We start from the raw sequence: 26,027 nt of genomic DNA, 5'->3' as shown, positions 1-26,027 counted from the left end.
GCACGCACGTGCAGGGGAGGGCAGCAGGCCCACACACCTGGTGCGACTCAGGCACAACCTAGAGGAAGGCCAGTGTGCCTGAACAGAATGTAGTAGTAGTAGATGAAGTCAGAGAGGTGGTGAGTCCAATTGGGTAGGGGCTTGTGGGCTGTGGCCAGGACTTTGGCTTTTACTCTGAGTGAGGCAGAAGCCATGGGAGGATTGTGAGCAGAGGAATGACAGGATGTGGTTGGGGATTTAACAAGATCGCCTTGCCTGCTAGTCATCCAGAGTCTGGCGGGTGAGGGCAGAAGCAGGGGCCAGGTGACCGGTGCCGGTGCTGGCAATGGAGATGGTGAGAAGGGGTTGGATTTGTATCTGTTTTGAAGATAGAGGTAACAGGGTTTCCTGTCAGGTTGGCTATAGGGATGTGAGAGAGAGGGTAAGGAGCTCCACCCCTGTCATGTGAGGAGCCTTGTGAGTGGGGATGATGATGACCTATGTAGAAGCTATATCATAGCCAAGGTCCTGGGAAGGGAGCCAGAATTCAGGGATGGGTCACAGGAGGGTCATGGCTGTTGGTCATCCTTACTGCATTTTCCTTCCTCACTGCAGCCCCGGAAAGCCAGCGCCACATGCAGTTCAGCCACAGCAGCAGCCTCCAGTGGCCTGGAGGAGTGGACTAGCCGGTCCCCACGGCAGCGGAGTTCAGCCTCATCACCTGAGCATCCTGAGCTGCATGCTGAGCTGGGCATCAAGCCCCCTTCCCCAGGCACTGTCTTAGCTCTTGCCAAACCTCCTTCACCCTGTGCACCAGGTCAGTGACTTGCTCACAGGGAATGTGCTGGGGGTTAGGAGGCACTGCCTGGGTCCTGGGTCCTGGTTCCTGGATCCTGGGTCCCTACCTTTGACTGTCTGTCTGCTTCAGGTACAAGCAGTCAGTTCTCGGCAGGGGCCGACCGGGCAACTTCCCCCCTTGTGTCCCTCTACCCTGCTTTGGAGTGCCGGGCCCTCATTCAGCAGATGTCCCCCTCTGCCTTTGGTAAGCCTCCTTTGTGTGGGGGGATGAAGGCTACTAGGAGCTGGGAGAGACTAGAAGAAGCGGCAAGTCCTGAGAGGGGGTATCTGGAGCCTCCGGCAATCTCCCCGAGAAAAGAAGAGAGAGGTACTGGAGGGGATTTTTCAGGCCCAAGGAATTTTCCCCAGAAGGGGCCTGGGATCTAAGTGGGGTTTCACAGGCCTAGCAGATCCTTCTGTTTTAAGAAAGGAGTGAGAAGGGTCCTATGGGATTTCTCCAGAGCCCCAAATACTGGCACAGGGTGAGAAGGCAGGCTGAGAGCACTCCATCATCCTTTTTCTCTTCCTCTTGCCCAGCAGGTCTGAATGACTGGGATGATGATGACATCCTAGCATCGGTGCTGGCAGTGTCCCAACAGGAATACCTAGACAGTATGAAGAAAAACAAAGTGCACAGAGACCCGCCCCCAGACAAGAGTTGATGGAGACCCAGGGATTGGACACCATCTCTCAACCCCAGCACTCCTGCCCTCTGGTGCCGCCTCAACCTTCTTTGGCTTCTTCCCTCTTGCCTCCTTCTGTTCTTCCTGCTCTCCCCTCTTTTCCCTCCTCCTCACTTCCCTCTGGCTAACCCACCCCTGCGCTCCCTCTCATTGCTGCTGCCACTATCACCTGTCTCTCTGCCAGCTGACGTGCCCTGTTGCCCCCCACCCTGCATAGTACCATCCCTGCATTCCACAGGGGACTCGGGCAAGGGTGCCGAAGATAGACAAGAGGTACACAGAGACAGACCAACTGGCAGCCAGGCAGCCCCAGAGGAGAGAGACATTCAGACAGAGGAAAGTCTCCCTGCCCCTCATTCCTTCCAAGATGAGAAAAAGTTGCTGCCCCCCCCCCACACTGATGCCAGGGAGGTGGGAGGAAGAAGTGGGAAATTTCCCTTTCCAGTACCCCAAGAATGTCTGAGCCTTCAATCTTGAATTTTTTCTTTATGAAAATGTACTTTTATCTTATGAAATCAACTAATCAAGAATGATATAGATGACAGCACTGGGTCTGTGAAGGTGGCATCTTTCTGGCCAGGCAGGTCATGGGGCATGGAGGGGGGGCGAAAAGATGTGGGTTGCTGTCTTCTAGCCTCCAGCTGCATGGAGGCGGGCCCAGGGCCAAGGGTGTGCACTGCGCAGGGCAGCAGGTGTCAGGCCAGCTTGGACAATGAAACCCTGACCTTGCTGCATTCCTTTTGCTTCCACCACCACTAGCCTCTTTGGAATCTTGGGGTGGGGGACATCTTTGGGGATCACGGCTGCCACCCAGGATTTGAGTGTAGCCAGTGTGGGAGCAGCCTTGGCAGATGGGGCACCCGTGCCCTGCAGGTGTTGACAAGATCCGCCATCTGTAATGTCCTTGGCACAATAAAACCAAATGTCAGTTTCCCTGAGCGGCTCTGTTCTGTTTGGGACAGTGGTTGGTCGGGCTTCTGGGCAGAGGAGGGAATGGCACGGACCTTGGCTTGACCTCAGAGGTGTGAATCCTCTCCAGTAGGGTCTGTCTGGGGTCCTGGAGTTTGTATTTGATTTGCTGCTTATTAAACGTCCTTCTAATTACCACTGGAAAAGCTGCATCTTTGCCTGCTGACCCCACCCCTGCCTATCGTATTTCCTGGGATGTGATGGTAGCAGAGGACTGTGAGCTTGAACTTCCTGCCTGAATTCCAGCTTCTCCGCCTGCCTCGCCATGAATGTTACTCTTTCCTTCCCATGATCTGATGAAGAAAAGCCCTGGAAAAGCACAACTGATCATTTGCGGCAACATGAGTTTAGTGGTAGTAAACAAGGGCCTCCCCTAGTGGGTTCTAGAAGGTGAAGGATGGCTAAATCCCTCTTCGTTCCTGTCCGCTAGTCCTCTGACACCTCTTTCCCTGCCCTCCCTAGGGGTAGATCCAAGGTAGAGAAGGCTGGCTGGCCTCTAGGTTTTCTCAAGCATCTTTTATGGAGACCCTCTGGCAGGGTGTATGTCTGGTTCTGCAGTTGAGGGCATGGCTAGCTGAGTGGCTGGCTGCAGAGTATCTCTGGAACCCAATGGCCAAGCATCTATTTGTTGTAAGAGTTGCTTTGAAACCTTGCCTGGTATTTTCTAGCTGTGTGGCCTTGGTCAATTCATAGTTTCTCTTGAGTTTCAAGTGTCTCATCTGTACAAGAGAGGTGATTAGGCTGGGCACAGTGACTCACACCTGTAATCCCAGCACTTTGGGAGGCTGAGGTGGGTGAATCACCTGAGATTAAGAGTTTGAGACTAGCCTGGCCAACGTGGAGAAGCCCATCTCTACTAAAAATACAAAAATTAGCAAGGTGTGGTTGTGCCCACATGTAATCCCACCCACATGGGAGGCTGAGGCATGAGAATCACTTGAACTTGTTGGGTGGAGTTTGCAGTGAGCCGAGATTGCACCATTGCACTCCAGCCTGGGTGACAGAGACTCTGTCTCAAAAAAAAAAAAAGTGATAACTACTCCCTCATGCTGTCTGCTTGTGATCATAGAGAGGGAATAGGCATGGTCAAAGGAAGTAATGTACTACTGGGCACAGTGCCTGGCACATTCAGAGGGCACAAATGTGTTATTTTTGTAGAAGTTTCTGTACCATTTGGCCCCTGCCAATCTCTTGCTGCTTTGTCCAGTTTTCTTGGCCTTTGCCTGCAATTTGCCCTCCCCTGTCCTGAGCCACCAACCTTTGTCTTTCAAGACAGGTAGTGGGTCACCTGCTGAGAAGCCCATTCACATTCTGTTTGTTGAGTGTGTGTTGCCAGGCTGGAGTGCGGTGGTGTGGTGGATCTTGGCTCACTGCAACTTCCGCCTCCCAGGTTCAAGCTATTTTTTTTGTATTTTTAGTAGACATGGGGTTTCACCATGTTGGCCAGGCTAGTCTCGAACTCCTGATCTCAGGTGTTTCACCCACCTCAGCCTCCCAAAGTGCTGGGATTACAGGCATGAGCCACCACGCCCGCCAGGACATTCTCACTTCTATCTAAAAATTTCCCCAGTAACTACTACAGTTAAACTTCATGGCACAGGTTTGATGCCTGACTTATTTGTGCATCTCTAATATCAGCATCCCCACCAAGGCTTGGCAGGCTTATAGTAAACCCCTAATAATGTTGGGTGAACAAAGGAGAGTACATGTATGCTTTTTCGGTGTTGTCTGTGTGTGTGACTGTGGCGAGTCCAAGTCTTCATGTGCAGTTCACCGAGTGTCTCCAGTTGTGTGTGTGATGAGGGCTTGTTTCCAGGTGTGTCAGATGGTGACTGAGTGTGGGACTCAGAGTTTGTGTCTAAATCCAAGATGTGTGCATGCCTGCGTGGGTCTGTCTGTGACAGTGCATCTGTTGTTTCTGTCTGATGGGGTGGATGTCCGTTTGTGTTCCTGCCACAGATTCTGGATAGCTATTTCTGGACAGTCTGTTCCATTGATAAGCTGCACATGTGATGGTGTATGTGTCTATGTCTGAACAGGTCTATCCATGCCTGTTTTTGTGACACTGCCACAAAATGTGGCTCTGTCACATCAGTACATGTATGCCTTCAGAGCAGTGCACGTGTGTCTCGGGAGCATCTGTGTATCTTCCTGTGACAGACTCTGTGTCTCATTTCTGGGACACTACAAGTCTTGCTGTGACAGTGCATGTCTTATGGTGCCAGTGTGTTTGTGACAAGTTCTGTCAGTGTGTTTGAGGGGACATTTCTGTGTCATCACATGGCCAATGTAGGTCTGCATGAGTGCCTTTCTGTAACTGTGTCTCTGGGTGTCATTCTGGGACGTAACTATTTTTCTAACAGCGTGCCTGCGCCTGAAAGTGTTTGTCAGTCTCTGTATGATAGTGCATGGCTGCATGTGTATTTAGGTCGTTTCCGTGAATGTGACAGTATGCGTTTGTGTGTATCATGGCGTTCATGTGTCTTGGGAGTGCCTTTTTCTTTCTGAGGTGTAGTGCCTTCTCTGGCTGTTTTTCACAAATTTGTATACTAGAGTTGCCACTTCTCTAGCAGCCTCTATCATGTCTCTCAGTCCTTGCCTCTCAACTCCAAGTGCAGCCCAATGCCACCACCACCCTGGGCTCACCCCCATCCCCCAAGAACCACCCCCTGCTGTTCTAGATTCTAGACCTGCTGACTGGGCTCAGGGCTCTGGGTTAAAAACTCCATTCAACACTCCACAGACAGCAGCCTTAAGCCATGGGAAATGTTACCTTTGACCAATGCACACCCGTGGCGGTGATGGCGGGGGTGCCCCCTCCCTGGCTACCAGATTTTTCTAGGGCCCTGGTTTCAGCCTTCCAGTGAAGGCCACCAGTCTCCTGGAGGACTTTGGTGAAGGATGACAAGCAGCTTTCGAGACGGGGTCCTGGATAGCCACAGGCTCGAATTCTTAGAAGCCCGGCTGGCGCTATCTCTGTGCTAATTTCGAGGCAGCGGCGGCAAACCAACGTCCCAGGAAAGGATACTGCGCAGTTATTTTTTAAGTGTAAATACACACACACATCACCACAACTACCAACAACAACCCCGCGCAACAACCAAAACAAGCGCGGTTGCTGCAAAAGGATTCCCAGAACCTGTTTCCTCTTGGTGTGAGCCCCACCTCGAGCCCCCTTATTTACATGCAAGCCCCGCCTCCTCGGAAGAACCAAGCGCGTATTTGCATATGGGGGCATTTGAAACGAAGAGGGTGGTATGCAAATAAGAACTGGCTCCGATTGGCTGTGGTACAGCAGGTGCCGCGTCCGGATTGATCAAAGCCAGGTGGGCGGGGCTGTCGCCCAGGGTGACTCTCCCGGGAGGCGCGTGCCCCGGCTCAGTAGCTTTGGGGCTGGCGCGCGCGGCGAATCTTAACGCTGCGCCGTCTGCGGGCGCTTCCGGGCCACCAGTTTCTCTGTCTTCCACCCTGGCGCCCCCCAGCCCTGGCTCCCCAGCTGCGCTGCCCCGGGCGTCCACGCCCTGCGGGCTTAGCGGGTTCAGCGGGCTCACTCTGCGCGGTGCATCCTCCATGTTGACCAAGCCTCTGCAGGGGCCTCCCGCGCCCCCCGTGACCCCCACGCCGCCGCCAGGTGAGCGCATCCTCCCCTACTGCAACCAGACGGGGTGGGTTGGAATGATGGGTTGCAGAGCAGTGGGGAGGGAGTCGTGGCTGGGCTCAGCACGCCGCCACCCTGACTTCCTTGCCTCCGCCTGCGTAGGAGGCAAGGATCGGGAAGCGTTCGAGGCCGAGTACCGACTCGGCCCCCTCCTGGGTAAGGGGGGCTTTGGCACCGTCTTCGCAGGACACCGCGTCACAGATCGACTCCAGGTATCCATCACGAGGGTCTTGGGAGGGTCAGGTGCGTGTGTCGGGGTCGGGGGTCCTGGGCATGGAATGCTGGTTGACGGAGTAAGCCTGCAGAGTGTGTAGAGGACCAAGAGAGAGAGAGAGAGAGAGAGAGAGAGTGTGTGTGTGTGTGTGTGTGTGTGTTTCCGTCCGTCCGTCCGAGGAGTGAGCCTGCAGTGTGTGTAGAGGACCGGGTGTGTGTCTGTATGTTTGTGTGTGTGTCGGTCTAGGGGGTTGTGTGTGGAGGGTAGGGGGCTTCAAGGCGAGGATTTCTGGAAGTCCTCGACCCCCAGGGTCCAGGCTGTGTATGTGTGGGAAAGCGGGAACCTAGATGTGAGATTTATGGGATTTTTGGAGGTAGATGTCCAGTGTGAAGTCATGCGGACCAGGACTCTGGTACAGAGTTGGGGTATCGTAGAGCTAAATAGGAAGATTGTGGGCCTGGGGTATCAGGAAATCTAGAACTCAGGACTTGGAGTGATGAGTACTGATGCCTGAGAACGGAGAGCCCAGGGCTGAGGAGGGTGGGAGAGATGAACTTGGTTCCGGGGACTTGGAGGGCAGGGGAGACGCCCTGGTATGGGTTGTGTGGGGTGGTGTGGTTGGGGACCAGAACGATTAGAGTGCTGGTGGATGGAGGAGCACTGGAGGTGGGCAGGTCTAGACTGGGAGGGGCCTGGGGATCACCTGCTGGCCTCCTTATCACGGCCCTCTTCTCCAGGTGGCCATCAAAGTGATTCCCCGGAATCGTGTGCTGGCCTGGTCCCCCTTGGTGAGTACTTTTGGAGCCCTTCCTGACCTATCCATCATTGATGATGAATTGATTGACCCCCTTGCTTTTCCAGGGGATGTATGACTCCCTGGGCCCTGTAACAGTAAGAACACTCCTACCAGCCCATGTTTACTACCTTGGGGTGACATACAGTTCTGATTCACCCCAATTCCCCTAGAGCCCTGGAGTCTTCCCTACAACAATCCTTTTTCATCCTCCCTCCAAACGCTGCTGGAGGGCTGCCCGCAGAGCATGCTGGTGGGGAACGAGGGGCAGAGGTCACTGGTTGCCATGGTGATGGCGGCTTCTCTCCGGCCATTGTAGCGCTAACGGACATCAGGGCGGGTCTGGGCGAGTTGTACAGTTGGGAGCGCCCCCTGGCGGACTCTAGGGGAAACTGCGCCTGCGCAGTCCGTGGGACCCAGGAGACGATGCGCCTGCGCAATATCAGAATTTTTGCATCTCTGTGAGAAAGTCTGCTGCTGTGCAAGTCAGCAGGCTGGCCAGGAGAGGGCTCTACTTCAGCCCAGAAGGTTGCTGCTCGAAGTGTGCCTGCTCAGCGCTGGGGAGCGGATTTTGTGGCCAGTAGCATTTATACCTTCTTTTTTTTCATTTTGAGGCAGAGTCTCCCTCTGTCTTAAAGGCTAGAGTGCGGTGGCGCGATCTCGGCTCACTGCAACCTCCGTCTCCCGGGTTCAAGCGATTCTCCTCCCTCAGCCTCCCGAGTAGCTGGGACTATAGGAGCGCACAACCACGCCCGACTAATGTTTGTATTTTTAATAGAGACAGGGTTTCACTATGCTGGCCAGGCTGGTCTCGAACTGCTGACCCCAGGTGATCTGCCTGCCTCGGCCTCCCAAAGTGGTGGGATTACAAGTGTGAGCCACCGCACCCTGCTGCTTTTATGCTTTTTATTGACTGGTTCTAGGTGCTTGATGATGCTGACAAAACAACACTAAGTCCTTTTGTGCTAAGTCCTTTGCAATTAATCACTCGGCTGTTTAACAAAGGTATATTGACCACCTACTGTATGACAGACAATTCTAGACACTCAGCAAATTATTACATAATAGTTATTGAGAGCTCATTTTGTGCTAGGTCCTTTTTTACTAATTGTTTTTACCTGTTTAACAAAATATTCAGCCCTATTTTGTTAGCAGGCACTGTTGGAGTGCTTCAGATACGTCCCTCTGTGAACAAAACAAACCATTACACAATAACTGTTTATTGAGTGCTAACTGCTTGTCAGAGTCTATGCTATCAAGTTCTTTCATCTGTTTAATATTTATTGAGCACCTACTGTGTGACGTACTATTCTAATCTGTGATATGTCCGGGAACAAAACATAAAACACTACATAATGGTGCTGCTTCTGCTGAAGGCCTTTTGTTAATAACCAGTTTGTTGTTGTTTTGGTTCGTTTTGAGACAGTCTTTCTCTGTTACCCAGACTGGAGCATAGTGGTGCGATCTTGGCTTACTGCAACTTTTGCTTTCTGGGCTCAAGTGATCCTCCTACCTCAGTCTCCCAAGTAGCTGGGACAGGTGCATGCCACCAAGCCTGGCAAATTTTTGTGTTTGTGTAGAGATGGGGTCTTGCCCTTTTGCCCAGACTGATCTTGAACTCGTGGGCTCAAGCGATCCACCTGCATCAGCCTCCCAAAGTGCTGGGATTATAGGCATGAACCACTGTGCCTGGCTGAACTAACCTTCTTTTTTTCTTTTTTTTTTCTTGAGACGGAGTCTTGCTCTGTCACCAGGCTGGAGTGCAGTGGCGCAATCTCGGCTCACTGCAACCTCTGCCTCAGCCTCCTGAGTAGCTGGGACTACAGGCACCTGCCACCACACCCGGCTAACTTTTGTATTAGTAGAGATGGGGTTTTACCATGTTAGCCAGGATGGTCTCAATCTCTTGACCTCATGATCCACCCGCCTCGGCCTCCCAAAGTGCTGGGATTACAGGCGTGAGCCACCGCGCCCAGCTACTTTCATTTATTCAGATGTATTGATCAAGTACATGCAAGATGTGTGCAGGCTCTTTGCTGGATTCACCCTCCCAATCCCTGTGTGAGCTTCTGTCTTTAGGGAGACTGAAGTCCACGAAGGGAAGTGAATTGCTCAAGGACACACTGTCAGGAGAACAAGAGGCCATGATTTGACCTTAGGAAAAAAGTCAGCCTCAGAGCTGTTGGCCTGACATCTGTCTTTTTTCTCTCCCTGCCTCCCACCCAACCTGTGCCCCCAGTCAGACTCAGTCTCATGCCCACTCGAAGTGGCACTGCTATGGAAAGTGGGTGCAGGTGGTGGGCACCCTGGCGTGATCCGCCTGCTTGACTGGTTTGAGACACAAGAGGGCTTCATGCTGGTCCTCGAGCGGCCTTTGCCCGCCCAGGATCTCTTTGACTATATCACAGAGAAGGGCCCGCTGGGTGAAGGCCCAAGCCGCTGCTTCTTTGGCCAAGTAGTGGCAGCCATCCAGCACTGCCATGCCCGTGGAGTTGTCCATCGTGACATCAAGGATGAGAACATCCTGATAGACCTACGCCGTGGCTGTGCCAAACTCATTGATTTTGGTTCTGGTGCCCTGCTTCACGATGAACCCTACACTGACTTTGATGGTAAGGCTTCTCTAAATCTCACCGGAGGGATTGTTTTTACTTGATGGCCTTGTGACTTTTGGCCTCCAGTGGTGGGGTGTCCTGTAATCCTTGACCCATACTGCATCTATATAAGATAGATGATCAATTTCTAATACTGGGGATTCTCAGCCTTGCCCTCTGATAAAGTCCATCTTCTAATGGTGCCCTAACTTTGTTCTGGATTCTTAACTCTGGCAAGGGGATCCTTTTACTATCCTGAATATTCTTTTCTCTGGTAAGGGGATCCTGTGACTTTTCAGTGCTCTTATTCTGTTGAGGGGACTCTGCTATTTTAGCTGTTCTTTATGTAGTGAGGGGACTCTGCTTTTTGTATTGAGTGCTCTTAATTGTGGTAATGGGGCCATCTGTCCTGGGGAGTTTGGGATTGGAGAAGGGCATCATGAGAGAGAGTGGTCTAACTCCTGGCTTGTGTGCAGGGACAAGGGTGTACAGCCCCCCAGAGTGGATCTCTCGACAGCAGTACCATGCACTCCCAGCCACTGTCTGGTCACTTGGTATCCTCCTCTATGACATGGTGTGTGGGGACATTCCCTTCGAGAGGGACCAGGAAATTCTGGAAGCTGAGCTTCACTTCCCTGCCCATGTCTCCCCAGGTGAGGCCTCACTAATCCCGGCCCACAAGACCATCCCTCTCAGAGACCGGGACCTGCTACTGACTGTTAATCTTCCCTGTGCTTCTTGGCCCACAGACTGCTGTGCCCTAATCCGCCGGTGCCTGGCCCCCAAACCTTCTTCCCGACCCTCACTGGAGGAGATCCTGCTGGACCCCTGGATGCAAACACCACCCGAGGATGCACCCCTCAACCCCCCAAAAGGAGGGCCCACCCCTTTGGCCTGGTCCTTGCTACCCTAAGCCTGGCCTGGCCCCCAATGGTGGGAAGAGCCATCCCATGGCCATGTCACAGGGATAGATGGACATTTGTTGACTTGGTTTTACAGGTCATTACCGGTCATTAAAGTCCAGTATTACTAAGGTAAGGGATTGAGGATCAGGGGTTAGAAGACATAAGCCAAGTCTGCCCAGTTCCCTTCCCAATCCTACAAAGAAGTTTTCTTCCCAGAACCTGTGGTCCCTGATTCTGGAGGGGGAACTTCTTGTTTCCAGTTTTGCTAAACGACATTTATTTTGCGTGAAGTTGTTCCCATTCTGAGCCCCGGGACTCATTCTGATGACGTGTCACCCCTACATTGGCACCTCCTCCTACCATCACACAAATTTCCTTCATATGCTCTTACTTGGGCAAGGGTGCTTTCCTTCCAATACCCCAGTAGCTTTTATTTTAGCAAAGGGACCCTTTCCCCTGGCCTAGGGTCCCATATTGGGTCAAGCTGCTTACCTGCCTCAGCCCAGGATTCCTTATTCTGGGGTAGGTAATCCCCTGTTACTCCAAGGCTTTTTTTTTTTTTTTTTTTTTTTTTTTTTTTTTTTTTTGGTGAGGGGATCCTACTCTGTTATCCAAAGTGCTCTTATTCTGGTGAGAAGAACCTTACTTACGAATTTGGGAAGGAATGGGATATGGACACCACCAGACCCCACCAGACACTAGGATGGGATGGATGGTTTTTTGGGGGATGGGCTAGGGGAAATAAGGCTTGCTGTTGGTTCTCCTGGGGCAACCCCTCCAACTTTAGCAGATTTCTTGCAACCTTCTCCTGAGCCGGGATTGTCCAATTGCTAAAATGTAAATAATCACTATTGTGGGGAGGGGAGTTCCAAGTGTGCCCTCCTCTCTTCTCCCCCTGCCTGGATTATTTAAAAAGCCATGTGTGGAAACCCACTATTTAATAAAAGTAATAGAATCAGAAGCGGCTGGCCATTTGTAGGGGTGAGGCTTTTATGGAGCATCTACTGTGTGCTGAGACCGACTGTCTGCTTTGTCCTCATGAAGCCACAGTCTTGTCTTGCCATCCTAAAGAGCTTGAAGGATTCTGGAAGCTACACCACACACACAAAAACTTGATTTCCCCTGTCCATGATCTTATGCCGTGTCCAGTACATGCAGAAGGGCTCTCTGTTGGAGATACTGTGCATATTGAAAGTGTTTAGGGCATATCCCCAATCAAGATGGCCATCTCAGTAGCAGAAAAAACTACCTCCCCAGCTGGGTATGGTGGATCACGAGGTCAGAATATCAAGACTCTCCTGGCCAACATGATGAAACCCTGTCTCTACTAAAAATACAAAAATTAGTAGAGCGTGGTTGGTGCACCCCTGTAGTCCCAGCTGCTCAGGAGGCAGAGGCTGCAGTGAGCCAGTATCATACCACAGCACTCCAGCCTGGGCAGCTACCTTCCCTGCCACCCCTGGGGAGGGAAGAAGCCCTTTCCCTGTTGGAGAAGAAAAGCCCTATCAGGATACTGGTGAGGGCAGTGCTGGAGTTGGGTGTTGACTGTAATCTTGTAGCTCTTGTCTACTGATGTGCAGAGTGCAGTCACCAGTTTTACTCTTATCTTTACTCTCTCCCCCATCTTTACCCTTACATACCCACCCTTCCCATTTCTACTTAACACTTGATTACCTGGCCTGCCCTATTCCATCTTGATTTCCCTTGTTCTAACCTCAGCTGTCCCCTCTTGCTCTGCTTTTAATTTTTTAAAATTTGAGATGGGATTCAAGCGATTCTCCTGCCTCAGCATCCCAAGTAGCTGGGTACAGGTGCACACCACTACGCCTGATAATTTTTTTTTTAGTTAGAGAAAGGGTTTCGCCATAGGCTGGAACTCCTGAGCTCAGGTGATCTGCCAGACGGCCTCCCAAAGTGCTGGGATTATAGACTTAAGCCATCGCCCCCGACCCGGTCTCCTGCCCTGTTTCCAAATGCTAGCTAACCTGTGAGCCTTTCACCTGTCTACTTTGCCATCCTCAGTGGTGACTCACTTGTCTTCCCTTATCTGCGTCAACTTTCCTTTGCATTTTCACTTGTTTATCCTCACCTGCTCTGCTTTTATCTGCTGGTTCACATGCCTGACTCGCCTGTTGCTTCAGCCAGTATGCCCTCACCCGCCCCGGCCAGCTCAAAGTGTCTTCGTCCCTAGATTCCCGTGTGCTCCACAGGGCGGATGGGACCTCGCTGGGGAACGGGAGAGCGGAACTTCAGTCCAACCAGGAAGCACCTGGGAGTTTCTGATGCGGAAAGGGCGGTGCCTTCTAGAGAATCTGCCAATAAAAGGCCGAGATGAAAGGGGTGACTCACACTAGGAGACGGGATTGCGGGGTGACCTGGAAAGTGCGACGAGTGAAGCGAACGCCAAGACAAGGCGGGTCTAGTGACAGGAATGGGCCGGTGAAGCTGAGTAGGGACGGTGGGTAGGCCGAGCCGGCCGTGTACCCTGCATCCCGATCCGACAGAATTTGGAAGTCCTGGGGCTACTCTTACATTGAGCTTTTAGGAGCGGACGAGGAAAGCCACCACCCTGACTATCCCGGCTCTTACCCAACCTGCACGCAGGTGGCCCGGAAGCGGAAGTGACGAACACGGAAGTAGCCTACTGTTGCCGAGGGGACGGACCGGGCAGATGCCAACATGGCAGCGGTTGGGGCTGGTGGTTCCACCGCAGCGGCTGGGCCAGGGGCGGTTTCCACGGGTGCATTGGAGCCGGGGACCGCGAGTGCCGGTGAGACAGTCTGCGGCCGAGCAGTCGCGTGGAGGCGAAGGTCGCGATTGTTACGAGTCGGGAATGTTCCTTACTAAAGTGAGAGGGAGCATCCCGTGTGGTCCGACGTGTGTGTGTGTGTGTGTGTGTGTGTGTGTGTGTGTGTGCGCGCGCGCGCGGGCGCGTGCACCTTGTGAGTGCGTTGGGGGCGGAGAAGAGAACCTTGTGAGGTTGATTGTGGGATCCCTTCGCATATGGAGAGTAGAGACCATTGTCAGTGTGGAGGGTATTTCTTTTTGGGGACGCTAAGGCCACCGAAACCATTCTGAATGTGTGGGGTCCTTCCGTGTGGAAGAGACCATTCTGCGGGTGTGGGAGTTCTTCGTTGATGGGAGAGACTATTCTCAGGGTGGTGGTTCCTTCCTTATAAAGGGACAGAGACTATTCTGAGGGTGGGGCGAGTCCTTCCTTATATGACTAGAGAGGGTCCATTTTGAGGATGGGGATGTCCTTCGTTATGGGCAGAGAAGATCATTCTGGGGGCTCCCTTCCTAATGGAGGTAGATATCATTGTACGTTCGGGTGGGAAGGCTCATCGTTATATGGTGGAGAAAGAACATTCTGAGGGTGCCGGGTCCTTCCTTACAGCAGAGAGAGCTAATTGTGAGTGTGGGTAGAGCAAGGAAAAGTTCATTAGCTAGAGGGTCGGTGTGCGGTGGTGGGAGGACGGTCCCTTTGGAGTGCAGGGAAATATTTCCCCATCTGTTTGAGGGAGCCAGACCATTCTTAGTGGGATAACCATTTCTGATACAGGATTCAATCATGGAAGCATGGGGGAATCCATTCTTATATTCAGTGGATTATTCCGTGTCGGGAGGAACCAGTTGTCACAGGAGGGAGGGGTTGGAGAGACCATTCTGAGTATGAGGAGGATCATTCCATATGTGATATAGACCATTCTGAGTGTGATGGAATCGAATAATTTCTTAGATGAGAAAGACCAGTCCTTAGGGGGTGAACATACCTCATACAGTGGCGTCATTCCCTGCACTGATTTATTCTTCACATGGGCCAGTCCCTCGTTAAGTAAGAGCATCATTTCATATAAATTCTCAGTTTGCTCATCCATAAAATGGGAATCCTTGCAGTTATTTTAGAGATGAGAAGGATATGAGAGTCTGTTGAAGTAATCCATAGAAATCCCTTAACCCAGTGATAGGCACACATAAACAATAAACGTGGAGAATGTAGTTGTCGGTATTCTGCCTGGGGAAAGAGTTGCTTCTCACTTGGGAGGGAGCCGAGGCACATGGCCAGAGTTTGCCTCAGCCATTTCCTGACACCTCGGTAAGGGTTCCAGGTATGGACTGGACAGGGTGGGGCCCATTTCTCCCTTCTGGCTCTTCCTGCTCATGGCTGAGGCAGTCAGCTGTTAGTAATCAGACCTTCATTGGGTGAGGGCATGCAGGCTAAGGGAGCAAGGAGCTGTGGCTAGGAGGGTCCTGGGTGAGAAAGGAGAGGGGTTAGGTGGCAGTGTGGCTATGCCCCAGCGGCTTCTGACCCTTCCTTTACTCCTTGCTCCTTCCGTTCCCCACAGCTCACAGGCGCCTGAAGTACATATCCCTAGCCGTGCTGGTGGTCCAGAATGCCTCTCTCATCCTCAGCATCCGCTACGCCCGCACGTTGCCCGGAGACCGTTTCTTTGCCACCACAGCTGTGGTCATGGCAGAAGTGCTCAAAGGTCTCACCTGCCTGCTGCTGCTCTTCGCACAGAAGAGGGGTACGAGCCAGGGAGGGGGCTGCACTGGGGGCGGTGGGTAGGACTCCTCATGTATGTGTGTGTGTTCACACAGAGGGTTTGCTTCAGTTGTCTCCAAATCTGAACCTGCCTGGGGAACCCCTCCAGCTATGCGTAGCTGCATCTTACACTTTTCTAGCCCTAAAGGTGGGGAGCTGGCCTGTGTGGACTGTAGGAGTGATTGTCTATACTTATAAAGTAGCACATGTGATTTAATCATCTTTAGCTTCATATTATGAAGAATTCCAAATACATGCAAAATTGGAGAGAATAATCAAATAGTAAAATATCCATGTACCCATCCCCCAGAGTCAGCAGTTAGCAACTCCTGGCTGCTCATTAAAAAACAACATCAGTTATTGTCCACTCACTGCCAATCTATATGTCTACCTATGTCCTTATCCCGTTCTATTTTGAAGTTAATCCCACACAGAGTAATATTGTATGGAAGTAAATTCCCCCATATTATCTTGAATAAATGTTTTGGTACTTTTTTTTTTTTTTTTTTTGAAAAAAAAAAAAAAATCCCAGCACTTTGGGAGGCCCAGGTGGGCAGATCACCTGAGGTCAAGAGTTCAAGACTAACCTGACCAACATGATGAAACCCCATCTCTACTAAAATTACAAAATGAGCTGGGCGTTGTCGTGTATGCCTGTAATCCCAGCTACCCGGGAGGCTGAGGCAGGGGGATCACTTGAACTCAGGAGGCAGATGTTGCAGGGAGCCCAAGATCTCGACATTTCACTCCAGCCTGGGTGACAGAGCAAGACTCCATATCAAAAAAATAAATACCCAGGCATGGTGGCTCATGCCTGTAATCCCAGCACTTTGGGAAGCTGAGGCCGGCAGATCACCTGAGGTCAGGAGCTTGAGACCAGCCTGGCCAACATAGTGAAACCCCATCTCTACTAAAATTACAAAATGAGCTGGGTGCTGTCGTGCGTGCCTGTAATCCCAGCTACCTGGGAGGCTGAGGCAGGAGAATCGCTTGAACCCAGGAGGCAGAGGTTGCATTGAGCCAAGATCTCGCCATTGCACTCCAGCCTGGACAACAAGAGCGAAACTCCATATCAAAAAAATAAATAAATAGCCAGGCACTGTGGCTTATGCCTGTAATCCCACTACTTTGGGAGGCCAAGGTGGGTGGATCACCTGAGGTCAGGAGTTCAAGACCAGCCTGGCCAACATGATGAATACCCATTTCTACTAAAAATACTAAAAAATTAGCTGGGTGTGGTGGCAGGCGCCTGTAATCCCAGCTACTCAGGAGGCTGAGGCAGGAGAATCACTTGAACCCGGGAGGTAGAGGTTGCGGTGAGCCAAGGTCCCACCATTGCACTCCAGCCTGGGCAATAAGAGTGAAACTCTGTCTCAAAATAAAATATAAATACATACATATATATATACAGTACTGGCCTGGCACGGTGGCTCACGCCTGTAATCCCAGCACTTTGGAAGGCTGAGGTGGGTGGATCATTTGAGGTCAGGAGTTTAAGACCAGCCTGGCCAACTACTAAAAATACAAAAATTAGCTGTATGTGGTAGTGGGTACCTGTAATCCCCACGACTCAGGAGACTGAGGCACAAGAATCACTCAAACCCAGAAAATGGAGGTTGTGTTGAGTGGAGATCACCCCACTGCACTCCAGCCTGGGTGACAGAGTGAGACTCCATCTCAAAAATAAAATAAAAATAAATACAATGCCTAGGAATCATACATGAAAAAATTAACACTAATTTAAAAAATAGGACAGGCCAGGTGTGGTGGCTCATGCCTGTAATCCCAGCACTTTGGGAGGCTGAGGTGAGCGGATCACCTGAGGTCAGGAGTTCAAGAACAGCCTGACCAACATGGAGAAACCCTGTCTCTTCTAAAAATACAAAATTAGCCGGGCTGGGTGGCACATGCCTGTAATCCCAGCTACTTGGGAGGCTGAGGCGGGAGAATCACTTGAACCTGGGAGACAAGAGATTCCCATGAGCCTAGATCGTGCCATTGCACTCCAGCCTGGGCAACAAGAGCGAAACTGTCTCAAAAAAATTTAAAAAAAAAAAAAAAAAAGCTGGGCATGGTGGCTCACGCCTTTAATCCCAGCACTTTGGGAGGCAGAGGTGGGTGGATCACTTGAGGTCGGGAGTTCAAGACTAGCCTCGCCAACATGGCAAAATCCTGTCTCTACTACAAATACAAAAATTAGCTGGGCAAGGCGATGCATGCCTGTTAATCCCAGCTCCTTGGGAAGGTGAGGCAGGAGAAATGCTTGAACACGGACGGTGGAGGTTGCAGTAAGCTCAGAGCACGCCAGTGCACTCCAGCTTAGGCGACAGAGTGAGAGTCCACTTCAAAAAATAATAATTCAAAAAATGACATGGACATAGTGGAATAATTGGCCTTGGAGACATGAAAAGGTGGTAGGCGAGTCAAGAGAGAGAAATTTTCTAATGGGTACAGTGTACACTGTTCAGGTGATGGGTACACTAAAAACACAGACTTCACCAGTGTGCAGTATCCATGTAACAAAACTGCAGTTGTACCCCCTAAATGTATGGGGTTTGTTTGTTTTGTGTGTTTTTTGAGACTGGGTCTTACTTTGTTGCCCAGGCTGGAGTGCAGTGGTGTGATCTTGGCTCACTGCAGCCTTGACCTCCTGGGTTCAAGCAATCTTCCCACTTCATCCTTCTGACTAGCTGGGACCACAGGCATTGCTAATTTTTGTACTTTTTGGAGAGACAGGATTTTGCCACGTTGCCCAGGCTTACATCTTTTTCTGATTTTTTTTTTTTTTTTAACAAGTCCTGCTCTGTCACCCAGGCTGGAGTGCAGTGGTGCGAGCAATTTTCGGCTCACTGCAACCTCCCCGTCCCGGGTTAAAGCAATTCTCCTGCCTCAGCCTCCCCAGTAGCGGGAGATTACAGGCACTCACCACCACACCCGGCTAAATTTTTGTAATTTTTTATTAGACACAGGGTTTCACCATGTTGGTCAGGCTGGTCTCAAACTCCTGACCTCAGGTGATCCACCCACCTCGGCCTCCCAAAGTGCTGGAGTTACAGGCATGAGCCACCGCGCCTGGCTTTTTTTTTTTTTTTTTTTTTTTTAGGACAGAGTCTCACTCTGTTGCCCAGACTGGAGTGCAGTGGATGCAATCTCGGCTCACAGCAACCTCTACCTCCTGGGTTCAAGCGATTGTCCTGCTTCATCCTCTCGAGTAGGTGGGATTACAAGCACCTGCCACGACGCCTGGCTAATTTTTGTATTTTTAGTAGAGACAGGGTTTGGCCATGTTAACCAGGCTGGTCTTGAACTCCTGACCTCAGGTGATCTGGCCGCCAAAGATCCTGGGATTACAGGCATGAACCACCACGCCTGGCCTTTTTTTTTTTTTTTTTTGAGATGGAGTCTTGCTCTGGCCGGAGTTGCAGCCTCTGCCTCCCAGGTTCAAATGATTCTCATGTCTCAGCCTCTCGAGTAGCCTGGGACTAAAGGCGTGTGTCACCACGCCCAGTTAATTTTTTTTTTTTTCACCATCCCAAAATTACCTCTTTTAATATTTTTTGCATATTTCCTGGCAGTCCTTTTATTATTTTTTGCACACACAATATAGAAAACAGATCAGATTGTGCATACTATTCATATGCATTGTAAATTTTCCAAATGATTAAATATTATTCCATAGCACATTTAATGCCTGAATAATAATCATTTGGAATTACAGTAATTTATCAAGCCAATCTTTTAGGGTTGTACAATCAGGCTGTATTCTATTTTCAACATGCTATGCCACACTGCCGTCAACATCCTTGAACAGAAAACTTCACTTATATAAATGTTTTCCCTCATTTGCTATCAAAGTCAATATATATTTTTTTTAGATTTTTTTTTTTTTTTGCATTTTAGGTTTTGGGGTACATGTGAAGAACATGCAAGATTGTTGCATAGGTACACACGTGGCAGTGTGATTTGCTGCCTTCCTCCCCTTCACCTATATCTGTCATTTCTCCCCATGCTATCTCTCCCCAACTCCCCACCCTTCACTGTCCCTCCCCCATTTCCCCCAGCTAATTTTTGTATTTTTGGTAGAGACGGGGTTTCACCATATTGGCCAGGATGGTCTCGATATCTTGACCTTGTGATCCACCCACCTTGGCCTCCCACAGTATTGGGATTACAGGCGTGAGCCACTGCACCTGGCTCCTTTTTAAAATTTAAATAAAAAATAGTCAAATAATCGTGACACCGCACTCCAGCCTGAGTGAGAGTGAGACTCAGTCTAAAAAAAAAATAAAAGTCAAATAATCAAATAATCCAGTCAGTGTTCAAATTTATAATGATCTCTTAAATGTTATAAAAGTTTTTTTAAAAATTCACTGGTATTTAGTCAATGTTTTGTAATTGGAATCTTTTTTTTTTTTTTTTTTTGAGATGACTCACTGCAAACTTCATCTCCCAGGTTCAAGTGATTCTCCTGCCTCAGCCTCCTGAGTAACTGGGATTACAGGTGGGCACCACTATGCCTGGCTAATTTTTGTATTTTTAGTAGAGACGAGGTTTCACTATGTTGGTTAGGCTGGTCTCAAACTCCTGACCTCATGATCCACCTGCCTCAGCCTCCCAAAATCCTGGGATTACAGGTGTGAGCCACCAAACAGATGCCTGTTTGGTATCTTCTAAATCTGTTACTCTAGGGGTTTTTTTTGTTGTTTTTTTGGGTTTTTTTTGGGGGGGTTTTTTTTGTCTTTGCAATTAATTTGTTGGAGAAAACAGGTCATTTGTCTTGTAGACTTTGGGTAGTCTGGATCTTACTGACTCCCTCCTTGAGGCAAATATTCTCAAAAATTTAACAAATATTCTTCTGTCTTCTACATCTCTTGTAAATTGGGAGTTCTGTTTATCTACTAATTTCAACATCTCCCTGAAGGCCTTCTACTTTGAAGTGTTGCCCAATTGTTTCTCTAAAAAGGTCTTGCATAAGTAAAGGGATAAAGATGAATTATGTACCTTTGCCCATTGTTTACATTGAAGAGAGCACTCACCCACTTGTTAACTCCAGGTTAACAAGATACCTGCTCTTACCTTTATTGACCCTGTGGACAGTGTAGATGTGAACACTGCCTCAGGCCATGGGGTTAGATGGGTTAGCAATGCTGAGGAGCAGCTTGTCCTCATTGCTGATGGGAGATGGCAATAACAGATAGTTACAGTCTTAATCACAGGCCTTCATCTCAGCCACAATTTCAGCTCCTCTCCCTCCCTTACCCCCTGAAATTTTTTTCCCCTGAATTAGAGTTTGAAGACCAGTAATTACTCCTGGGATTAGTGACATGAAGGGCAAGGACAGGGTTTGGTGAATGAGCATCATTAGGAGTTCCTGGGACAACCTTGTTCAGTGGCTGTTGAAGTTTTGCCTGCTGGAGTGACACCCAGCTATGACTTAAAAGATAAACTGCCAAATAGTGGAGCAAGCTTTGCAAAGGCCTTGTTACATAGCAAATGATTCTCATGTTTCCTTTCTTTCTTTCATTCTTTTTTTTTTTTTTTTTTTTTCTGAGACAGAGTTTCACTCTTGTTGCCCAAGCTGGAGTGCAGTGGTGTAATCTTAGCTCACTGCAACCTCCACCTCCTGGGTTCAAGAGATTCTCCTGCCTAAGCCTCCCGAGTAGCTGGGATTACAGGTGCCCACCACCATGCCCAGCTAATTTTTGTATTTTTAGTAGAGACGGGGTTTCACCGTGTTGGCCAGGCTGGTCTCAAACTCCTGACCTCAGGTGATACACCCACCTTGGCCTCCCAAAGTGCTGGGATTACAGGTGTGAGCCACCACGCCCACCCCAATTCTCATGTTTTCATTGGAGCAGGTCCCAAGCAGACTTCTGCTTAATGGTCAGGCCTGCATTCATCGGGCAGAGGCAACTGTGTGTGTCTAGGGCTGACAGAAAGATGCGACAAGGGGGAGATGGCCCCTGTCCTCAGATAGCACACGGGCCAGTGAGGAGCTAGAAGTCTAAAAGTCTAGACTAAACTTCTCTTCTGTGTGGGAGACAGCCCTCCAGCCCAGCTCCTAGGGCTTCTACTTCATAAACTCTGAGTTCATAATGGTTCTTTTTTTTTGAGATGGAGTCTCACTCTGTTGCCCAGACTGGAGTGCAGTGGTGCAGTATTGGCTCACTGCAACCTCCGCCTCCCGAGTTCAAGCAATTCTCCTGCCTCAGCCTCCCAAGTACCTGGGACTACAAGCGCATGCCACCACACCCAGCTCATTTCTGTATTTTAGTAGACAGGGTTTCACTATGTTGGCCATGATGTTCTCGAATTCCTGACCTCATGAGCTGCCTATCTTAGCCTTCCAAAGTGTTGGGATTACAGGTCTGAGCCACCACGCCTGGCCTAATGATGGTTATTTCATTGTACACACATGTATTGAGTATTGAGTACTTGCCTTGAATGTGGCTCTCTGTCAGTGAGGTAGGCTCTGAGATGAGTGACATGCTCTGTGATTAGCAGACACCAATGGTTGATTCTTTTGCTTCTATTAAACTTAGTCTCAGAAAGGCTTGCTGGAAACACGGTTGCACTCTAGGGAAAACCAAGATCACAGACTTCATTCCAGCCCCCAGGAAGTGGAGAGCAGGATGGATAGGGAAGTCAGGGAGCCAGGCCTGGCCCCAGCTTTCAGGGGTTCCCGATGTATGGCTGTCAGTCCTAAAAAGGGTTCTCCTCCCACCTAGGTAACGTGAAGCACCTGATTCTTTTCCTCCACGAGGCTGTCCTGGTGCAGTATGTGGACACACTCAAGCTCGCAGTGCCCTCTCTCATCTACACCTTGCAGAATAACCTCCAGTATGTTGCCATCTCTAACCTACCAGCTGCCACTTTCCAGGTGAGCCCCAAGCCCAGCATGGACCCAGAGGAACTAACAGGGATGGGGACTGGAGTATGAGAATGCCGTGGTGGCAGGTATTGCAGAGGACAGGGGCTGTATTAACCTCCAGAATGTCCTCAGAATGCCCTCAACCTCCCTTTCCTTGTCTGTGAGAATTGGGGGTGGAAACAGTAATGCCTGTTCACTGAGATGCTAGGATACTTAAAAGAAGTATCTATGAAGAGCCCTTGGCTGGCGATAGATAAGCTTTAGGCTATTATTTGTGGGCAGCTTTGTGAAATGGTTAAAGAGCCTGAGTTCTAGGGCGAGGCTGCCTGTGTTCAAGTCTTAGCTCTGCTACTTTCCAGCTGTGTGATTTTGAGGCATGTCACCTAACCTCTCTGTGCCTTCGTTTTCTCATCTTTAAATCAGGGGTTACAGCCAGGCATAGTGGCTCATGCCTGTAATCCCAGCACTTTGGGAGGCCGAGGCGGGTGGATCACAAAGTCAAGAGTTTGAGACTAGTCTGGCCAACATAGTGAAATCCCGTCTCAACTAAAAATACAAAAAATTAGCTGGGTGTGGTGGTGCGTGCCTGTAATCCCAGCTACTCGGGAGGCTGAGGCAGGATAATCGGGTGAACCCAGGAGGCGGAAGCTGCAGTGAGCTGAGATTGTGCCACTGCCCTCTAGCAGTGTGAGACTCCATCTTAAAAACAAAAACAGGCCAGGTGTGGTGGCTCACGCCTATAATCCCAGCACTTTGGGAGGCCGAGGCGGGTGGATCACGAGGTCAAGAGATCGAGACCATCCTGGTCAACATGGTGAAACCCTGTCTCTACTAAAAATGCAAAAAAATTAGCTGGGCATGGTGGCGCGTGCCTGTACTCCCAGCTACTCGGGAGGCTGAGGCAGACTTGCTTGAACCCAGGAGACCGAGGTTGCAGTGAGCCAAGATCACACCATTGCACTCCAGACTGGGTAACGAGCGAAACTCTGTCTAAAAAAAAAAAAAAAAATCAGGGCTTATAGTGGTACTCACTTCAGAATGGTGTTGTGAAGATGAAGATTAAATGAATGAATTCATGTGTAGTTCCTAGAACTGCACTGATAGATAGTAAGCACTATGTAAGTATTTGCTGACATTGTTGCTATTGATTCATTTGTATCAAGTCCCTCATCACAAAGATTACCTACTTCTTTTTTTTTTTTTTTTTTAAGAGATGGGGTTTCACCATGTTGGCCAGGCTGGTCTTAAAGTCCTGACCTCTAGTGATCTGCCCACCTCAGCCTCCCAAAGTGCTGGGATTACAGGCATGAGCCACCACGCCCAGCTGAGATAACCTACTTCTATACCTCAGCCATATTTTATAGACGATGCCAGGGCTCAAATAGGGCAAGTGCTTTGTCCCTGGTCACACAGCCAGGAAATGGGATTGGGATGTGGACTTTCTGGCACAGCCATCCTTTTGTGCACTTTCTGGGAGGGACCTCAGAGCTGTTTTGCTACAGCTTGGCCAATGGCCAGTGGCTGGCTACTTTTGCTGTTTTTATTGTCATCCACCCCACCCTGTCCCTCTGTTGTGCCTGGGGGCCCACAGTGGATGCTGCCCCCCACGTGCACCTGTTGGGGGCTGGGGTCAGCCCTCAGTGCCTTCCATGTGCCACTCACAGGTGACGTACCAGCTGAAGATCCTGACCACAGCGCTGTTCTCCGTGCTTATGCTGAACCGCAGCCTTTCCCGGCTGCAGTGGGCCTCCCTGCTGCTCCTCTTCACTGGCGTCGCCATTGTCCAGGCACAGCAAGCCGGTGGGGGAGGCCCACGGCCACTGGATCAGAACCCTGGGGCAGGCCTGGCAGCTGTCGTGGCCTCCTGTCTCTCCTCCGGCTTCGCAGGTGTCTACTTTGAGAAGATCCTCAAAGGCAGCTCAGGCTCTGTGTGGCTACGCAACCTGCAACTGGGCCTCTTTGGTACAGCACTGGGCCTGGTGGGGCTCTGGTGGGCTGAGGGCACTGCCGTGGCCAGCCGCGGTTTCTTTTTTGGGTACACGCCTGCTGTCTGGGGCGTGGTGCTCAATCAGGCCTTCGGTGGGCTACTGGTGGCTGTGGTTGTCAAGTACGCTGACAACATCCTCAAGGGCTTTGCCACCTCCCTGTCCATTGTGCTGTCCACTGTTGCCTCCATTCGCCTCTTTGGCTTCCATGTGGACCCATTGTTTGCCCTTGGCGCTGGGCTCGTCATTGGTGCCGTCTACCTCTACAGCCTTCCCCGAGGTGCAGCCAAAGCCATAGCCTCTGCCTCTGCCTCCGCCTCCGGGCCCTGTGTTCACCAGCAGCCTCCCGGGCAGCCACCGCCACCACAGCTTTCTTCCCACCGTGGAGACCTCATCACGGAGCCCTTTCTGCCAAAGTCAGTGCTGGTGAAGTGAGGGCTGGCAGCTATGGGGGGACACAAGGGAGGGGGACTGGGTGGAGGGTGTTGGGCATCTGCAGGACCCAAGTCGCCGCCCTCCGGGGCCTGGCTCCTTTGGGTTTGGAAGATGGTCTTTTCTCCCACGTCACTGAGACTTCTGGAGGGGCGTGAGACTAGGGCTGGGTGTCATGTGAACCCTTCCTGGTAGGCTGATCCTCTTCCTCTGGAGGGAATTTTAGAGCTGCCTCCTCTGTCCCCTCTAACCTCTTTGGAGGCAGGGTTGGGGGTTATTGTCATTCAAGGCCTTTTTTTTGTCTGCCCCTCCCCTACTCTGTGCCCTCTGCTGGAGGTGTCTTGTCTGGGAGAGTCCCTCCCAGCAGTCTCTCCACCTCCATAAGGACACACTGGACAAAACTCCCGAAGCTCTTCAGGAATGACTGACGCCTACCTGTGGGGTTTGGTTGCCCATAGTTTGAGGCCTTCTCTCCTCCCTTACCACCGCTCTGGATCATGTTAGCAGTTCGGTCTTTTGTGTGGCCTTGGGGCAGCTTCCCTGACACCTTGAGGATGGGCTTCTTGCGAGTCCCGGACAAGAGCTGAGATTTCTGCATCAGCCCTTCTGGCGGGCGGTAGAGGCTATTTTTTTTTTTTTTTTTTTTTTCTCCAGTGGACTTGGGATTTGTGGTGTAATCAGATCATTAATGATCCAGAGCGTGGGAAAAGTGGAAGTCCTTGAAGTGGCTGAATCTCATTGTATTTAAGACACTGTCAGTTGCCAGATGCAGGGTTATTTATGGAGACATCTAGAGAGGAAAAATAAAGCTGCCAATCACACTCTTGATACCCCACTGGCTGTGTGAGGCACCCCTACCTCATCGGGGTGTCTTGGGATTGATGAACTGTGAAACCTGCCTCCTGCACTCCCCAAAGCTTATTAACCCCTTAACTGTATCGGGGCACGGGGTGTGTGTGTGTGCATGGAATATGCCTGGGCTGTCTTTGCTATATGTAAATAGGGCCATCGGATCTTTATTTTTGATTAACTTGTTCTGATTTTTTTGGTTTGTTTTTTAAGGAACTGTAATGAACAAATGTCAGGATACCCAATGCCAAATAAAGATGTTGTATTTATTTAGTCCACGTGTAGCTTTCTGACCCAGGCGGGCACCGTTACTAACCCCCAGGACTACCAGCCTCACCACTGCCGCCCTCGCTTGCTCAGGAAGCCCACCTGCCAGCCTAGCCCAGCTTTGTGTTTTTCTTTCCTCCCCATTCCCACCACAGGTTGCTCACCAAGGTGAAGGGTTCCTAGCCGCTGGGATTGAAGACGTTGGCCTGGCCTCGTTCTCTCTTCTTGCCCTGGCCCAGCTGGGACCAAACTGATCAGTATTAGGGGTAGGGTGAGGTAGACACCGAACTCCCTGTCCCCACCACCCCTGCCCCGTGCAAGGCCAACATGACTAAGCTGTCTCGTAATGACCCACCTTAGCTCAGCCCCCAGCCCCTGCCAGCCCCACACTATCTCTTAGCTGAGTTTTTGCAAATAAAATGTGTTGTACATCTTGCCGACTTGG

General features: G+C 50.6%; 3 protein-coding genes across 9 annotated transcripts in view; all 3 read left to right on the top strand.

Moving 5' to 3' along the window:
• The window catches only part of OTUD5 (OTU deubiquitinase 5), a 32,792-nt gene extending 30,355 nt beyond the window's left edge, over window positions 1–2,437 (top strand). For 2 of the 5 annotated variants that reach the window (XM_074391714.1, XM_074391713.1), the window contains 3 exons: window positions 595–796; window positions 908–1,144; window positions 1,354–2,437. In XM_074391714.1, the coding sequence (XP_074247815.1) occupies window positions 595–796; window positions 908–1,144; window positions 1,354–1,478 (564 nt within the window). In that variant the 3' untranslated portion in view covers window positions 1,479–2,437. The remainder of the gene's footprint in view (window positions 1–594; window positions 797–907; window positions 1,145–1,353) is intronic. The other 3 variants (XM_074391715.1, XM_039475433.2, XM_003939558.4) reach the window with 3 other exon arrangements.
• Window positions 2,438–5,817: 3,380 nt separating this feature from the next.
• Window positions 5,818–11,604, top strand: PIM2 (Pim-2 proto-oncogene, serine/threonine kinase). The gene is made up of 6 exons (XM_003939556.4): window positions 5,818–6,099; window positions 6,229–6,338; window positions 7,078–7,128; window positions 9,373–9,745; window positions 10,204–10,380; window positions 10,477–11,604. Exons 1-6 carry the CDS (start codon window positions 6,039–6,041, stop codon window positions 10,638–10,640), a joined length of 936 nt encoding a protein of 311 aa, XP_003939605.1. The 5' UTR covers window positions 5,818–6,038; the 3' UTR covers window positions 10,641–11,604.
• Window positions 11,605–12,157: 553 nt separating this feature from the next.
• On the top strand, window positions 12,158–26,020 carry SLC35A2 (solute carrier family 35 member A2). Of its 3 annotated transcripts, none has more exons than XM_074391717.1 (5): window positions 12,158–13,402; window positions 14,658–14,741; window positions 14,979–15,161; window positions 21,907–22,058; window positions 23,714–24,545. In XM_074391717.1, exons 1-5 carry the CDS (start codon window positions 13,312–13,314, stop codon window positions 24,467–24,469), a joined length of 1,266 nt encoding a protein of 421 aa, XP_074247818.1. In that variant the 5' UTR covers window positions 12,158–13,311; the 3' UTR covers window positions 24,470–24,545. The 3 variants fall into 3 exon arrangements, with proteins under 3 accessions (XP_074247818.1, XP_003939603.1, XP_074247817.1); XM_003939554.4 differs by lacking the exon at window positions 14,658–14,741 and adding an exon at window positions 25,738–26,020 and having other exon boundaries at window positions 12,202–13,402; window positions 23,714–24,450; XM_074391716.1 differs by lacking the exons at window positions 12,158–13,402; window positions 14,658–14,741 and adding exons at window positions 13,413–13,480; window positions 25,738–25,984 and having other exon boundaries at window positions 23,714–24,450.
• Window positions 26,021–26,027: the final 7 nt, after the last annotated feature.

This window comes from Saimiri boliviensis, chromosome X (assembly GCF_048565385.1).
Source record: "Saimiri boliviensis isolate mSaiBol1 chromosome X, mSaiBol1.pri, whole genome shotgun sequence".
Taxonomy (NCBI): Eukaryota; Metazoa; Chordata; class Mammalia; order Primates; family Cebidae; genus Saimiri; species Saimiri boliviensis.
The sequence above is the reverse complement of the archived record's forward strand: the minus strand, read 5'-3'. Positions and strand labels throughout refer to the sequence as shown.